This window comes from Salvelinus namaycush, chromosome 42 (assembly GCF_016432855.1).
Source record: "Salvelinus namaycush isolate Seneca chromosome 42, SaNama_1.0, whole genome shotgun sequence".
Lineage (NCBI taxonomy): Eukaryota > Metazoa > Chordata > Actinopteri > Salmoniformes > Salmonidae > Salvelinus > Salvelinus namaycush.
In genome coordinates this window covers 10,128,560-10,145,842 of record NC_052348.1, presented here as the reverse complement: position 1 = coordinate 10,145,842, position 17,283 = coordinate 10,128,560, and the positions used below count along the sequence as shown (strand labels likewise).

Sequence of the window (17,283 nt, the reverse complement as noted above, 5' to 3'; positions counted from 1 at the left end):
CTTATTTTACCAGGTAAATTGACTGAGAACACATTCTCATTTACAGCAACGACATAAAGAGGACCAGGCATTTCAATTAGTCACGTCAGGTAAGATTGTATCCATTAATCACACATTGTTAAACTTTACTACTGAACTCAAGCATTATACCATGAATAAACTTTTCCGTACCAAAAACACTCAGTCACCTACATTGTAATTCATCGTGCTTCAACCTATCCTATTGATTGGCCCCTATGATACAGCTAGTGCAAAACAGCCTTATAGCAGGCTCATATCCTGCCATAGATCTTTCAGCCAGGTAGTCATGACCTGGACCTCTGGTCTCCATCCCCAATTGCGCCCTGTTCCCTATGGGCCCTGGTCAAAAGTAGAGCACTATAAAATGAATAGGGTACCATTTGGAACGCAGCCCTGGATTTGACTGTAGCAGGCCTCCCATCTGGGATCGATCTGCAGCTCTCTCTTGGCAATACTGTCCTCCCTGGTCGGTCACAACAACACCACAGCTTTAGGACATGGAGAACATTAGGGCTTACAGATCAATGGTGTTCCAATTGCCATTGCATTGCTAGAGGAGAGATTTTCACCTTGGGCATTAGTCATTTCTCGGCATGCCGGCGCGTGTCAAGAACGGGCTAATCCTTCAGTCTGTGGGGTTGACACAAGGGCAATAAACATTTACACTAGTTGCGCTGAAACAGCGCAATGCTGAGCAGAAATAGAGAGCAAGATCCCTTGTTAGTATACTAAGAGCATGTATGAGACTTACAGAGACTTACTATTGATCTAAACATTGTGTCACATTAGAGACTATGAATTGACAGTACATGACATGACAAGGCCAGTCGGTTGGCGTAGCGTTTCTTATTTCGGTTTGAAATGAGCCATTCAATTTTGGGGCGAGGACTTTTTCCTGAACACGTCAACTGAAACAGGTCAAACTCTGGGCCCTTGTTGATTATACCTAGGCTCCAGAGTTATACATAGGGCCCGAGTTTTTAGCTATGAGCTCATTGTCTATAGTAAATTCTAAGTGTTTATGGAGTGTTGCTCTTAATCCTGTTTGCTTGCCTTGTGCAGCCCTGGTCTTGCTCTCCTCTCCCTGGGGTGTTGACATGCCGTCCCCACCCTGCTGCTCCATATATCACCACTGTTACTGCTACTGTTAGTGCTACTGCTACTACTACTAGTACTACTGCTACTACTACTGCTACTGCTTCTACTACTACTACTACTACTGCTACTGCTATTACTACTGATTCTACTAGCGCTACTGCTACTACTAGTGCTACTGCTAGGGCTACTGCTACTGCTACTAATACTGCTACTGGTTCTACTACTGCTTCTACTACTGCTACTGCTACTACTACTACTACTGCTATTACTACTGCTACTACTACTACTACTGCTATTACTACTGCTACTACTAGTGCTACCTCTACTACTAGTGCTACTGCTACTGCTATTACTACTTCTACTACTAGTGCTACTGCTACTACTACTACTACTGCTACTGCTATTACTAATTCTACTACTACTACTAGTGCTACTGCTACTACTACTACTACTACTACTGCTACTGCTATTACTAGTGATACTACTACTGCTACTGCTATTACTACTGATACTACTGCTACTACTACTACTACTGCTACTGCTATTACTACTGATACTACTAGTGCTACTGCTACTGCTAGTACTACTGCTACTACTACTGCTTCTACTACTGCTACTGCTATTACTACGGATACTACTAGTACTACTGCTACTGTTACTGCTACTGCTTCTACTACTGCTACTGCTTCTACTACTGCTACTGCTACTACTAGTGCTACTACTATTGCTACTGCTGCTACTGCTATTGCTACTACTGCTACTACTACTGCTACTACTACTGCTACTACTACTACTACTACTACTACTACTGCTACTACTGCTACTAATGCTACTACTACTACTACTACTACTACTACTACTGCTATTGCTACTGCTTGGTGGAAAACCTCTAGATACATGTACCCTACTGTAGAAGAACGACTGCTCTAAGTCTGGTGGAGGCTCTGGAAACAATATTGTCCCCCGACTTGTTCTGATTAAGCTAAACAGTTAACACCCCAGCTAACTCTCCTACCGCTCCCAGAAAACTACTGTATGTAAACACGACTTAATGTACAGTACATGTGGGTGAATGAGAATGGGGGCCGGGCTAGGTGTTCGGGTCCGGGACCAAGTCTACACTCCTCTGCTCCTCTGACGTAAACACAGCAGACAGACAGAACGAGGAGCTGTCTGTAGATACATCTCCCATGTAACCTCTTGCTCACGATATACTGCAGTTTTCATAAGTTGAGGCATGTTAAGTTATGCTTCTGGACGTTTACTGCAGGAGTAGCAACATCTGATCTTTACATCACCCAAGTGGGTGCTGCACAGGTGTGTGTATGATGGAGGAAATGACACTAACTCTAATTATGTAAAAGTGATTTCAGGTCTGGTGACAGAAACACCATCCATTTAACTGTCCTCACTCCACGTAGTGACTATGGACTCAGTCCATAATGCTCCACAGTGCACCGCCCTGCCTAGATGGAAAGTTAATCAAGGTTCACTGCTGGGATTTCCTGTAGTAGCACCTCTTCTATCAACACACTGACAGGAAGCCTTCACAGCACAGGAACAATAGGTGTCCACACTAAATTGGCCAATATGAACCTCTATATCCGTTCAAGGGAAAATACTGATGCTGTACAACACAAGGCAACCTCCCACTGTATCCAAAACACACACAACCCTTTCGCCACATATACTCCCAATAAAGAGAACCAGAATCCAGGAACTGACTGGAAAAACTGAGCGAGTTTGTTGGAACTGGGGACTTTTGGTTAGCATGCTGACAGCAGAGACGCTATCCTAAGTTTCTTGGTGCGAGAACGAGCTCTTTGCAGGCTTAAATACATCCGCAACATCTTGCAAACTGTTCTTGAAGTGTATTTCCTGTCCTGTGGTGGACAATGCTTCCTTCTCACTTTCTGGGCATTTGGAAAAGTCCCTGTGACAGATATCTGTTAGAATGCTTTTAGCAGTTCATTCAACGGATCCAACGTATTGGATCTGAAAACACAAGGCATAGACTGGATTAAGAATCCAGAAAAAGGCACTAGAAGAGGCCTATATAATGCAGAGAAGATACTTTACAGAACTACTCCTACTATTACTACTACCCCTAAGCAGATCAACATAGCTAAGTTAACTAGTACTACTACCCCTAACTCCTACAGGGGTAGGAGCAGATCAACATAGCTAACTTAACTATTACTACTACCCCTAACTCCTACAGGGGTAGGAGCAGATCAACATAGCTAGGTTAACTATTACTACTACCCCTAACTCCTACAGGGGTAGGAGCAGATCAACATAGTTAACTTAACTATTACTACTACCCCTAACTCCTACAGGGGTAGGAGCAGATCAACATAGTTAACTTAATAACTATTACTACTACCCCTAACTCCTACAGGGGTAGGAGCAGATCAACATAGCTAACTTAACTATTACTACTACCCCCTAACTCCTACAGGGGTAGGAGCAGATCAACATAGTTAACTTAATAACTATTACTACTACCCCTAACTCCTACAGGGGTAGGAGCAGATCAACATAGTTAACTTAACTATTACTACTACCCCTAACTCCTACAGGGGTAGGAGCAGATCAACATAGTTAACTTAACTATTACTACTACCCCTAACTCCTACAGGGGTAGGAGCAGATCAACATAGTTAACTTAATAACTATTACTACTACCCCTAACTCCTACAGGGGTAGGAGCAGATCAACATAGTTAACTTAACTATTACTACTACCCCCTAACTCCTACAGGGGTAGGAGCAGATCAACATAGTTAACTTAATAACTATTACTACTACCCCTAACTCCTACAGGGGTAGGAGCAGATCAACATAGTTAACTTAACTATTACTACTACCCCTAACTCCTACAGGGGTAGGAGCAGGTCAACATAGTTAACTTAATAACTATTACTACTACCCCTAACTCCTACAGGGGTAGGAGCAGATCAACATAGTTAACTTAACTAGTACTACTACCCCTAACTCCTACAGGGGTAGGAGCAGATCAACATAGTTAACTTAATAACTATTACTACTACCCCTAACTCCTACAGGGGTAGGAGCAGATCAACATAGCTAACTTAACTATTACTACTACCCCTAACTCCTACAGGGGTAGGAGCAGATCAACATAGTTAACTTAACTATTACTACTACCCCCTAACTCCTACAGGGGTAGGAGCAGATCAACATAGCTAACTTAACTATTACTACTACCCCCTAACTCCTACAGGGGTAGGAGCAGATCAACATAGTTAACTTAATAACTATTACTACTACCCCTAACTCCTACAGGGGTAGGAGCAGATCAACATAGCTAACTTAACTATTACTACTACCCCCTAACTCCTACAGGGGTAGGAGCAGATCAACATAGTTAACTTAATAACTATTACTACTACCCCTAACTCCTACAGGGGTAGGAGCAGATCAACATAGCTAACTTAACTATTACTACTACCCCTAACTCCTACAGGGGTAGGAGCAGATCAACTTAGTTAACTTAACTATTACTACTACCCCTAACTCCTACAGGGGTAGGAGCAGATCAACATAGTTAACTTAACTATTACTACTACCCCTAACTCCTACAGGGGTAGGAGCAGATCAACATAGCTAACTTAACTATTACTACTACCCCTAACTCCTACAGGGGTAGGAGCAGATCAACATAGTTAACTTAATAACTATTACTACTACCCCTAACTCCTACAGGGGTAGGAGCAGATCAACATAGTTAACTTAATAACTATTACTACTACCCCTAACTCCTACAGGGGTAGGAGCAGATCAACATAGCTAGGTTAACTATTACTACTACCCCTAACTCCTACAGGAGTAGGAGCAGATCAACATAGTTAACTTAACTATTACTACTACCCCTAACTCCTACAGGAGTAGGAGCAGATCAACATAGTTAACTTAACTATTACTACTACCCCTAACTCCTACAGGGGTAGGAGCAGATCAACATAGTTAACTTAACTATTACTACTACCCCTAACTCCTACAGGGGTAGGAGCAGATCAACATAGTTAACTTAACTATTACTACTACCCCTAACTCCTACAGGGGTAGGAGCAGATCAACATAGTTAACTTAATAACTATTACTACTACCCCTAACTCCTACAGGGGTAGGAGCAGATCAACATAGTTAACTTAACTATTACTACTACCCCTAACTCCTACAGGGGTAGGAGCAGATCAACATAGCTAACTTAACTAGTACTACTACCCCTAACTCCTACAGGGGTAGGAGCAGATCAACTTAGTTAACTTAACTATTACTACTACCCCTAACTCCTACAGGGGTAGGAGCAGATCAACATAGCTAACTTAACTATTACTACTACCCCTAACTCCTACAGGGGTAGGAGCAGATCAACATAGTTAACTTAATAACTATTACTACTACCCCTAACTCCTACAGGGGTAGGAGCAGATCAACATAGTTAACTTAACTATTACTACTACCCCTAAGCAGATCAACATAGCTAAGTTAACTAGTACTACTACCTCTAAGCAGATCAACATAGCAAAGTTAACTAGTACTACTACCCCTAACTCCTACAGCAGATCAACATAGCTAAATTAGAGGACTGGATTAAGAAAAGGAAGACTTACTCTGGTAGAGATCGTCGTATGATGGAGTGTACTTGTCTGTAGGCGTCCAGTTTGGACAGACAATTGCACACGGTGTGGTTGGCAAAGCTGATAGTCACTAGGTTGTTAATTGTTCTGCTGGAAACTGTGATTTCAAACAGCTAGAAGAAACAGAGAGAGAAAATTAGTCAAGTAACAGATAGTAGGACTTTTAGACAGTTTTCTTTAGTCAACATAATGGTGAAACCTACAATGAATAGTGGTTTTCAGACAGTTATGAGAGAAAAAAAACTATTATCAAGCAACTGACAGAGATAATAGTACTTTGTAGGACCTGTATTTGTCTAGTTGATGTCACGGCGCAACCAAAATGATGATCAACCTTTTGCAACAGTTTCTTTGCAGCATTCTAGTCAGGACCATTTGAGGGTTGAAGATTAAATCTAAAAACAGCCAGATAAGTGGGGCTAAGAATGGGGCATGTTGTGCAACTCTAAATTCACAGACCACTGACACACAACCACACTGTGTATAAACTCTCTAACCACAACTACAGACAACATTGAAGTGGACGGGATAGCAGCCATGAAAGAGGGAATGAGGCAAGGGAGCTTGTTGTTATTAGTGTTGGCAGGAGCTTTCTGTATCACGCCTTGATCAATTAAAAACTATTCATTGTGGTTACTCTGTTCTAAGGCCGCATAGGGAGGAATGGAGTAGACTCAAGCAGTGATTGAGAGTGAGTCTGTGAATGGCCATTGGCCCCCAAAGCATGAATAGCAAACAAAAGTCTCTGTGACTTGAATCCAGACTTTTCTTCCCTTCAATGAAACAGGTCAGTCCACATTCACTCAAAAAAATAACAGACCACTCAATGAGGACTATAGTCCTTTAGGATGATTAAAACTGACCTAAGCAATCAACCCGGTCCTCCTCCTGGCAAACATGTTACCAAGGTAGCCCAGTCTGATTAGTCTCAGCACCTTGGCATGGGCTTTGGCGGAGGCCTTTCCAGCTTCCTTTTAAGAAACCGGTAAAACCTGACAAATGCCCCCGCAATAAATACTGCAACCCTTATCCCAATACATTGATGAGATTGGGAATGGTTTATAAGTGAGGGGAATATCCGGGAATACCAAAAATACTGTAATAGCGGGATGATCTGACCCCTATGCCCTAACGTCGCCTCAGAACGTCCTCCCCGGTGAAAGGGAGGGGTACTTCCCTACCTTCCCCTACCCGCCCCTTCCCATCCACACCCGGCTCCTTACAGCCGCGCTTACGCACTTACACTGCATCACACATCCCCCCACCGCTCTAAAGACAACACACTAACCCCTCGTTAGGCTGGCAACGTACATGAGAGAGATTCCTTAAGGCATCTTGATGTACTGTACCTGACAATGGACTCTACTCGCATCTGGGGAAAGGAAGTGAGCACTACCAAAGAGCTGTCTTAAAGAACACTCCCACTGTACCTACAGAATAGTTCATTGAGGGCAGAGGAAAGAAATGCTTAAAAGATCCGTAAAATCAAGTAGCGATGCTCAAATAAAATGTTATTGGTCACATACACATGGTTAGCAGATGTTAATGCGAGTGTAGCGAAATGCTTGTGCTTCTAGTACTGACCGTGCAATAATATCTAACAAGTAATCTAACACATTTTACAATGACTAACTTACACACAAATATGGAAAGGGATGAATAAGAATATGCACAGTTGAAGTCGGAAGTTTACACACACCTTAGCCAAATACATTTAAACTCAGTTTTTCACAATTCTAGACAATTAATCCTCGTAAAAATTCCCTGTCTTAGGTCAGACAGGATCACCACTTTATTTTAAGAATGTGAAATGTATGTCAGAATAATAGTAGAGAGAATGATTTATTTCAGCTTTTATTTCTTTCATCACATTCCCTGTGGGTCAGAAGTTTACATACACTCAATTAGTATTTGGTAGCATTGCCTTTAAATTGTTTCACTTCGGTCAAATGTTTCGGGTAGCCTTCCACAAGCTTCCCACAATAAGTTGGGTGAATTTTGGCCCATTCCTCCTGACAGAGCTGGTGTAACTGACTCAGGTTTGTAGGCCTCCTTGCTCGCACATGCTTTCAGTTCTGCCCACACATTTTCTATAAGATTAAGGTCAGGCTTTGTGATGGCCACTACAATACCTTGACTTTGTTGTCCTTAAGCCATTTTGCCACAACTTTGGAAGTATGCTTGGGGTCATTGTCCATTTGGAAGACCCATTTGCGACCAAGCTTTAACTTCCTGAATGATGTCTTAAAATGTTGCTTCAATATATCCACATCATTTTCCTCCTCATGATGTCATCTATTTTGTGAAGTGCACCAGTCCCTCCTGCAGCAAGCACCCCCACAGCATGATGCTGCCACCCCCTTGCTTCACGGTTGGGATTGTGTTCTTCGGCTTGCAAGCTTTTCCTCCAAACATAACGATGGTCATTATGGCTAAACAGTTCTATTTTTGTTTCATCAGACCAGAGGACATTTCTGCAAAAAGTATGATCTTTGTCCCCATGTGCAGTTGCAAACCATAGTCTGGCTTTTTTATGGCAGTTTTGGAGCAGTGGTTCTTCCTTGCTGAGCGGCCTTTCAGGTTATGTCAATATAGAACTCGTTTTACTGTGGATATAGATACCTCTGTACCTGTTTCCTCCAGCATCTTCACAAGGTCCATTGCTGTTGTTCTGGGATTGATTTGCACTTTTCGCACCAAAGTACGTTCATCTCTACAGAACGCATCTCCTTCCTGAGCGGTATGACGGCTGTGTGGTCCCATGGTGTTTATATTTGCGTACTATTGTTTGTACAGATGAACATGGTACCTTCATGCGTTTGGAAATTGCGTCCAAGGATGAACCAAAGAGGCACAGAGTTTGAAGGTAGGCCTTGAATTACATCCACAGGTACACCTTCAATTGAGCTTCTAAAGCCATGACATCATTTTCTGGAATTTTCCAAGCTGTTTAAAGGCACAGTCAACTTAGTGTATGTAAACTTCTGATCCACTGGAATTGTGAGACAGTGAATTATAAGTGAAATAATCTGTCTGTAAACAATTGTTGGAAAAATTACTTACCTACTTGCCAAAACTATAGTTTGTTGACAAGAAATTTGTGGAGTGGTTGAAAAATGATGTAAATGTAAACTTCCAACTTCAACTGTACATATAAATATATGGATGAGTGATGGCCGTGCGGCATAGGCAAGATGCAGTAGATGGTATAGAATACAGTATATACATATGAGATTAGTAATGTAGGATATGTAGACATTATTAAAATGGTGTTGTTTAAAGTGACTAGTGATACCTTTATTAAATCCATTTATTACATTTATTTAAGTGGCAAGAGATTTGAGTATGTATGTTGGCAGCAGCCACTCTATGTTAGTGATGGCTGTTTAACAGTCTGATGGCCTTGAGATAGAAGCTGTTTTTCAGTCTCTCGGTCCCAACTTTGATGCACCTGTACTGACCTCACCTTCTGGATGATAACGGGGTGAACAGGCAGTGGCTCGGGTGGTTGTTATCCTTGATGATCTTTTTTGCCTTCCTGTGACATCGGGTGCTGTAGGTGTCCTGGAGGGCAGGTAGTTTGCCCCCGGTGAAGCATTGTGCAAACCGCACCACCCTCTGGAGAGCCCTGCGGTTGTGGGCGGAGCAGTTCCTGTACCAGGTGGTGATACACCCCGACAGGATGCTCTCGATTGTGCATCTGTAAAAGTTTGTGTTGTGTTTTCGCTGTTGTGTGGGTGGACCATTTCAATTTGTCTGTGATGTGTACGCCGAGGAACTTGAAACTTTCCACCTTCTCCACTACTGTCCCGTCGATGTGGATGGGGGAGTGCTTCCTTTGCTCTTTCCTGAAGTCCACGATCATCTCCTTTGTTTTGTTGACGTTGAGTTAGAGGTTATTTTCCTGACACCACACTCTGAGGGCCCTCACCTCCTCCCTGTAGGCCGTCTCGCCAATGTTGGTAATTAAGCCTACCACTGTAGTGTCGTCTGCAAACTTGATGATTGAGTTGGAGGAGTGCATGGCCACGCAGTCATGGGTGAACAGGGATTACAGGAGAGGGCTGAGAATGCACCCTTGTGGGGCTCCTTGGTTGAGGATCAGCAGGCTGGAGATGTTGTTTCCTACCCTCACCACCTGGGGGTGGCCCGTCAGAAAGTCCAGGACCCAGTTGCACAGGGCGGGGTCGAGACCCAGGGTCTCGAGCTTAATGACGAGTTTGGAGGGTACTATGGTGTTAAAATCCAGCTGATGTACGAAGGGATAAATAAATACATTTGATTTGATTTGAAATGCTGAGATGTAGTCAATGAACAGCATTCTTACATAGGTATTCCTCTTGTCCAGATGGAATAGGGCAGTGTGCAGTGTGATGGCGATTGAGTCGTCTGTGGACCCATTGAGGCGGTAAGCAAATTGGAGTGGATCTAGGGTATCAGGTAGGGTGGAGGTGATATGATCCTTGACTCGTCTCTCAAAGCACTTCATGATGACAGAAGTGTATGCTAGTATGATAGTATGATAGTAATTTAGTTCAGTTACCTTAGCTTTCTTGGGAACAGGAACAATGGTGGCCATCTTGAAGCATGTGGTCACAGCAGACTGGGATAGGGATTGATTGAATATGTCCGTAAACACACCAGCCAGCTGGTCTGCGCGTGCTCTGAGGACGCGGCTAGGGATACCGTCTGGGCCGGCAGCTTGCGAGGGTTAACACATTTAAATGTTTTACTCACGTTGGCCACGGTGAAGGAGAGCCCACAGGCTTTGGTAGCAGGCTGTGTCAGTGGCACTGTATTGTCCTCAAAGCTAGCAAAGAAGTTGTTTAATTTGTCTGGGAGCAAGACGTCGATGTCCGCGACAAGGCTGGTTTTCTTTTGTAATCCGTGATTGACTGTAGACCCTGCCACATACGTCTAGTGTCTGAGACGTTGAATTGCGACTCTACTTTGTCTCTATACTGACGCTTTGCTTGTTTGATTGCCTTGCAGAGGGAATAGCTACACTGTTTGTATTCTGTCATGTTTCCAGTCGCCTTGCCATGATTAAATTGGATAGTTCACCCTTTCAGTTTTGCGCGAATGCTGCCATCAATCCACGGTTGCTGGTTAGGGAAGGTTTTAATAGTCAAAGTGGGTACAACATCACCGATGCATTTGCTAATTAACTCGCTCACTGAGTCAGCGTATACATCAATTTTATTGTCTAAGGCTACCCGGAACATATCCCCAGTCCACATGATCGAAGCAATATTGAAGCATGGAATCCGATATGTCAGACAATAATTGGATAGACCTGAGCACGGGCGTTTCCTGTTTTAGTTTCTGTCTGTAGGCTGGGATCAACAAAATGGAGTCATGGTCAGAGTTACCGAAGGGAGGGCGGGGGGGCTCTGTATGCATCGCGGAAGTTAGATTAGCAATGGTCGAGAATGCTACCAGCCTGTGTCGCACATTTAATATGCTGATAGAATTTAGGAAGCCTTGTTCTCATATTAGCTTTGTTAAAATCCCCAGCTACAATAAATGCAGCCTCAGGATGTATGGTTTCCAGTTTACATAGAGTCCAGTGAAGTTCTTTCAGGGCCGTCGGGGTATCTGCCTGGGGGGATATACACGGCTGTGACTATAATCGAAGATAATTCTCTTGGTAGATAATGAGGCTGGCATTAGATTGTAAGGAATTCTAGGTCAAGTGAACAAAATGACTTAAGTTCCTGTATGTTGTTATGATCGCAACATGAGTCATTCATCATAAGGCATACACCCCCACCCTTCTTCTTACCAGAGAGTTGTTTGTTTCTGTCGGCGTGATGCGTGAAGAAACCGGACAGCTGTACCAACTCTGACAACATATCCCGAGTGAGCCATGTTTCCGTGAAACAGAGAATGTTACAATCTCTGATGTCTTTCTGGAAGGCAACTCGTGCCCTAATTTCGTCCACCTTGTTGTCCAGAGATTGGACATTGGCGAGTAATATGCTCGGAAGCGGTGTATGGTGTGCTCGCCTTCTAAGTCTGACCAGTAGGCCACTCCGTCTGCCTCTCCTGCAGCGACCGTGTTGTTTGTGTCGGCCTCTGGGATATGATCCCACGTCCAGGGTGGAGGTCCGAACAAAGGATCCGCTTTGGGAAAGACATATTCCTGGTCGTAATGTTGCTAAGTTAACATCACTTTTATATCCAATAGTTCTTCCCGGCTGTATGTAATAACGCTTGAGATTTTCTGGGCTAACAATGTAAGAAATAATACAGAAAAAACCCGAATTACTGCATAGTTTCCTAAGGACCTGAAGCGAGGCGACCAACTCTGTCGGCGCCATGATACTGCAGGTCACGTAAAGTAAAAGTTAGGTAAACTGTTTATTAATTAAGTTCATCCTAACTATTCAGCGAGTCAATCTGTCTGACTGCCGGCCCTGTCAAACACATGAGTTCGTTGACTCATTTACAATCCACTGAGCCTGCACATTGTCTGGGATCAGGTGGGCATAAAGCCAGATAAGAGGTAACTGGAGAGACTTTTGATTGGCCATTAGTTCTGTAGTGGAAACCAAACAGTAGGCCTACAGACCAACCTGCCTGGCCACAGACCAATCTGCCTGGCCACAGACCAACCTGCCTGGCCACAGACCAACCTGCCTGGCTACAGACCAACCTGCCTGGCCACAGACCAACCTGCCTGGCTACAGACCAACCTGCCTGGCCACAGACCAACCTGCCTGGCCACAGACCAACCTGCCTGGCCACAGACCAACCTGCCTGGCTACAGACCAATCTGCCTGGCCACAGACCAACCTGCCTGGCCACAGACCAGCCTGCCTGGCTACAGACCAACCTGCCTGGCTACAGACCAATCTGCCTGGCCACAGACCAACCTGCCTGGCCACAGACCAGCCTGCCTGGCTACAGACTGACAAGTAATCCAAAGGTTGTGGGTGATGTCAGGGGGAGTAGACACAACAAGCTAGTCTTTCTCTGAGGATACCCAGTAGTACCATGAGTCAGTGGTTTAGCTATGAGTCTCAAGTAAGCCAATCAAAGAGTCATGGGAGCTGTAGTTGGGCTTGAAATCAATGACAAAATAGCATGGAAAATGCATGCTTCAATTTTCAATCTGAATCCAATCACGCTTGGTTTGTATCCAACCGCCAATGTTTAACGAGTAGTTACGTTACCAAACACATGTAGGCTATATTACTTAGCTGTGTTATTGAACTGCAGGTTTCAATTTCATTCTTGGTGCCCTGCGTCTTGCTAATGAGAGCTATATAGAACTATAGAACCCTTCACTTAAATCTGACCCCTTTGGATGGAGAACATATGTTTTATCTGCATAGATCAGGGCACGCCAGCGCTCAACTGAATTGTACAGACGAGTCCTAATCTAACATCTATGCTCCCCCAGTGTCTCCTTGAATGTTGATGCATGCTTATTCTCTGACGCAAACACATTTACTGTACCACACAGACGCCCCTCCCTCCCCCACAGCATATCACATCTCAGAGCCCTATGAGTCTAGTTCACTGGTCATGAAAAACATTGCACTGTTGAATTGCACGAAAACAATTGCACAACTATTAGGTCTTTTTTCTGATCCCCTAAAATAGAGAATCTAATTTCTTGATGGTCCAAAAAAATGTGTTAGGGCAGTAAAGATTATAGGAAAAACTCTTAGGTTCCCAGGGGTGACCAGGATTAAGTCAAGTAGGTCATTGAGTTACACTTACAGAGGCTGTGGTAGGTCTCCATAGAAACATTAGCAGTCTAACAACAGTTGCAATGCTAAGGCCTTGACCAGGAGGACTCAGACTAAAACCCCTGACTGTGAGCGTGTCATGCTTTAAATCACACAGACTCAGAATAGCCCGGCTGGGGTCAGCCCACCCAAAATAAGTGGACAATTAAAAGAGGCCTAGCCGCTAATAACTCCAACACGCACACAACCTCGCATAAGACCCCCTGCCTGCCGTTTACCCCCTGAATCAAGGTGGGACACTGAGAATGAACCCCTCACTCACATCAGTCTAGTAGAGAAAAACTATGCGTAGGCTTTAAAGAAGCTATAAGCACATCAGAGTACATCCAATACGTCATTTGGATTTCCACAGATCACACTCTGTAAAAAAATGCATTGTTTTGGCATTTTCATGCAAATCAACTAAACCATTTCTAAATCATATGAAGCAAGGCTTTAACCCAACTCCAGTCCTCAGGGGCCTGTGTGTCTAACGGTTGTCAGGTCTTGCCGTTCAACTAGTAAAATTATGATCTGTAAGTGATCTGTGGTCAATCAAGATACTGCGGCCTGTGAGGACTGCAGTTGAGTACCGCCGCTGTTTAATTAAGAACCCCACTACAACATAGCCAACACACACTCGCGCACACACACACATGCACGCACACACACACACACACACGCACACGCACGCACGCACGCACGCACGCACGCACGCACGCACGCACGCACGCACGCACACACACACACACACACACACACACACACACACACACATGCACACACACACACATGCACACACACACCACAGCCCCCCCCCCCTTTGCGGTCCCCCAGGTTGTGTGTAACTCACCGTCTTGCTGATGTAGGAGGTGCTGATGTTCATACACTGCAGCGCCTCGCTGTTGCAGCAGCCCCCACATCTGTAGACAGACACGCAGGGTGGTTTATAGAAGGTGTTTGTAGCCGCCCCAAACTCTTTCCCCACATCTAAACAAACTTCTCGTGGCATGCACTGGGTCTTTTTCCACTCTGACACAATACCTGTTGGATGCACGTTGAGAGAATCAGACAGGAAGACCAGAGCATTAAAATTACATCATCATTCGACAAAACATGTATTGTATTGCACTTCCTGTATTGACGTCAGTCAAGAAAACTGGGCAATCAAATGTATTTTCTTTTTTAGGTGATATCAATTTGTTTGCTAAACTAAGCACTGATCTAATTGTTTGTTATAGTCAAATGCTACTATCCTACAGGGTCAGTTGGTCAACACCCAACAAATCTAGACAGGCCAACAGTGACAGAAAAAGCATCTCCTGAAAACAGACACTTACTTTTCAGTGTGTCAGGGTTGAAGGAAGCGAACGCCGGCAGTTCGTCGCTCGACCGCGTTTCCGTGGCTGTGTGTTCCCCTCTCAGGGTGAAGCGTGCGCCCCGCTTTGACCGGCAACTGAGCACGCTGTAGTAGTTAGGGTACACTATCCTCATCAGTTCGTCAACACTGGCCACGGAGCGCAGCTGCTGCTCAAGGTCTGGCTCCGACGGCTCCTGGATGGAAAGAACAGAGAGACCATATAAGGACTGATGTACTGGTACCGTTATCACACATTAAGAACTGGGGAGAAGACATGAAGGTATTTGGTTTGAGGAGACCTCCCACAGTAGTGTGGTGAATGATACAGACAGAGTTCACGAGGAAGTGTGTTACCAGAGTCAACTCAGTCGGAGACAATACCATGATCTGATTAATTGACTTAGATCGTATTGTTATTTGTTAGGAGGAGGAAGAGTGTTTAGAAAGGAATCTCATGGTGATGGTTTTGACTCACGGACATAGACATGTCACTAACCCCCTAGTAAGTGTAATAAATGCTTGTTTAGCCATATTGAGCCTTTTCATTGGTCGAAACCATTTCAATTGCATTGGTAAAGCATTTCCTGTCCTGACAGCCAACAATATTAAAAGAATCAGTGGAATCAGGTGATATGAGTTGTGTTAGTTTTGCTATTTATTCCAAAACATAATTCTCATTCAATGCTGAGAATCCATTTATATTGCGCCACCTTCAACCTTCAACCACAGACCAGTATTGAAATGAGAAAATATATATATATATATATGTATATATAGAATTATAACTACAAATAAGTGCGGAGTGAAAGATAAAAAGCCTTTAACGTATGGGCTAAGACATAATTAAAATACACCAACACGTAACCTTTACACCTTCAGGGTGTCTACACAGTGGAGAGGCAGACCAATATTGTCTGAACGGGTAGGGAGACGTGAATAAAACAGAACACTTGGTGTGAGGGTAGCTACTATAGCTAATGACCTGTTCTCCTTCAACAGTACAACCAACCCCTGGAAGACATCCGTATCCGAATCGTCTAGTACACTTTCAGCACCCGGTCGTCCCTCACCGACCAGACATTGACAGGCTGCTTCCCTCCCTACACACCGCCACTCCTTGGGGGATACGAGTTTGCGAAGTGTGAAAACATGAGCACTGCCTGACAGTGTACAGGAGTCGCCGATGAAAAGTGATACTGTTGTCTGGAACATTCCAGAAAACATGCCCTCATGAGTCATGACCCCGATGATAACCAAAAAAGAGAGAGAAAGAAAGAGAAAACCTCCCTCCCTCACATTCGTCTCCCTTCAAGGTGTCAAAAAGCGAAAGTAAGAAAAAAATGGCCAATAAATGTTTTTTTTTTCTTTTTTCGGACAGACTCTATCTGGGTAATTCATAATAGTTTATTATCCAAGACCGGGCTGGGATTATTCAATAGACATGACATCTTATTCTGTGCTGACCACCATGTTTACAGACTGGTATGTAAGGTTCTTGACTCTAATTTACAGAGAACACATCTCTTAACTGCTTGTCTTGGAGAACATGAATCATATGTTTGCCTTAAAGCTTGTGGGATGTTTAGTGTTTTAAAACATGTTGACAGGATTGGCAAATTCAACAAAGACATGAACCATTATGTTTTCCCGAGTTGAGTTGTTTCCAGAGAAGGTTATTTAATAATATCTTGATTTGTCTAGTTCATCTTGTCTTCAAAGATGAGCCATGAGCTGTTTGCAAACATTTCACCCAAATGATAAGAGGATTGAACTGAAAGGGGACGTGCTTTGCAGTTCGCAGACAATTGACAGATTGGAAACATACTGATTGTATTATTCAATTCAGGGAATGCTTGTTGGACTCCGATACCCTCCAAGGAATCAGGTTCAAGCCTTTGCTTTGACATCAGATGTCATGACTTAATAAACAAGGCAAAGCAAACAACGGGATGGAACAGCAGGTCCATCTTTTACTCCCGTATCGCCAATAGTTCATTGACAATACGACCTCAGCTCCACTCTGGTTGACATCATCCAGAAACAAAGAGAAAGCGCTTGACCTTTCTGTCAGGTTACAGAGGAACCTTAGAGTCATTTCTATATTGGAATCTACAGCGTACTGCCTGTACAGCGGTGGTATTCAACTCTGGTCCTCTAGACATGCAACATCTCTCTCCCGAGCACTGCTTCCTCGTCAAAGTATCAGGTGAAGAGGTAGAATTCAATTCCTTGTAGTAAGCGGGCATTTTGCCCTTTATTTATTCAGGAAAGTCAAACACCAGAGAAACCCTGAACAAGACTATTGTATTAGACTCCTTTCATGTGTTAGTTTACAATGGTTCTATAGATAACAACGTAACGTGGTTTCTTACCAGAAACACTAGAGACTGTGTGTGTGT

General features: G+C 43.8%; 1 protein-coding gene across 1 annotated transcript in view; it reads right to left on the bottom strand.

Moving 5' to 3' along the window:
• Nucleotides 1-17,283, bottom strand: part of LOC120035094 (vascular endothelial growth factor C-like) — a 60,479-nt gene that overhangs the window by 17,998 nt on the left and 25,198 nt on the right. Inside the window, exons 2-4 of the mRNA XM_038981869.1 lie at nucleotides 14,865-15,078; nucleotides 14,378-14,568; nucleotides 5,759-5,898 (exon numbers count right to left, since the gene is read on the bottom strand). Of these exons, the coding sequence (XP_038837797.1) occupies nucleotides 5,759-5,898; nucleotides 14,378-14,568; nucleotides 14,865-15,078 (545 nt within the window). The remainder of the gene's footprint in view (nucleotides 1-5,758; nucleotides 5,899-14,377; nucleotides 14,569-14,864; nucleotides 15,079-17,283) is intronic.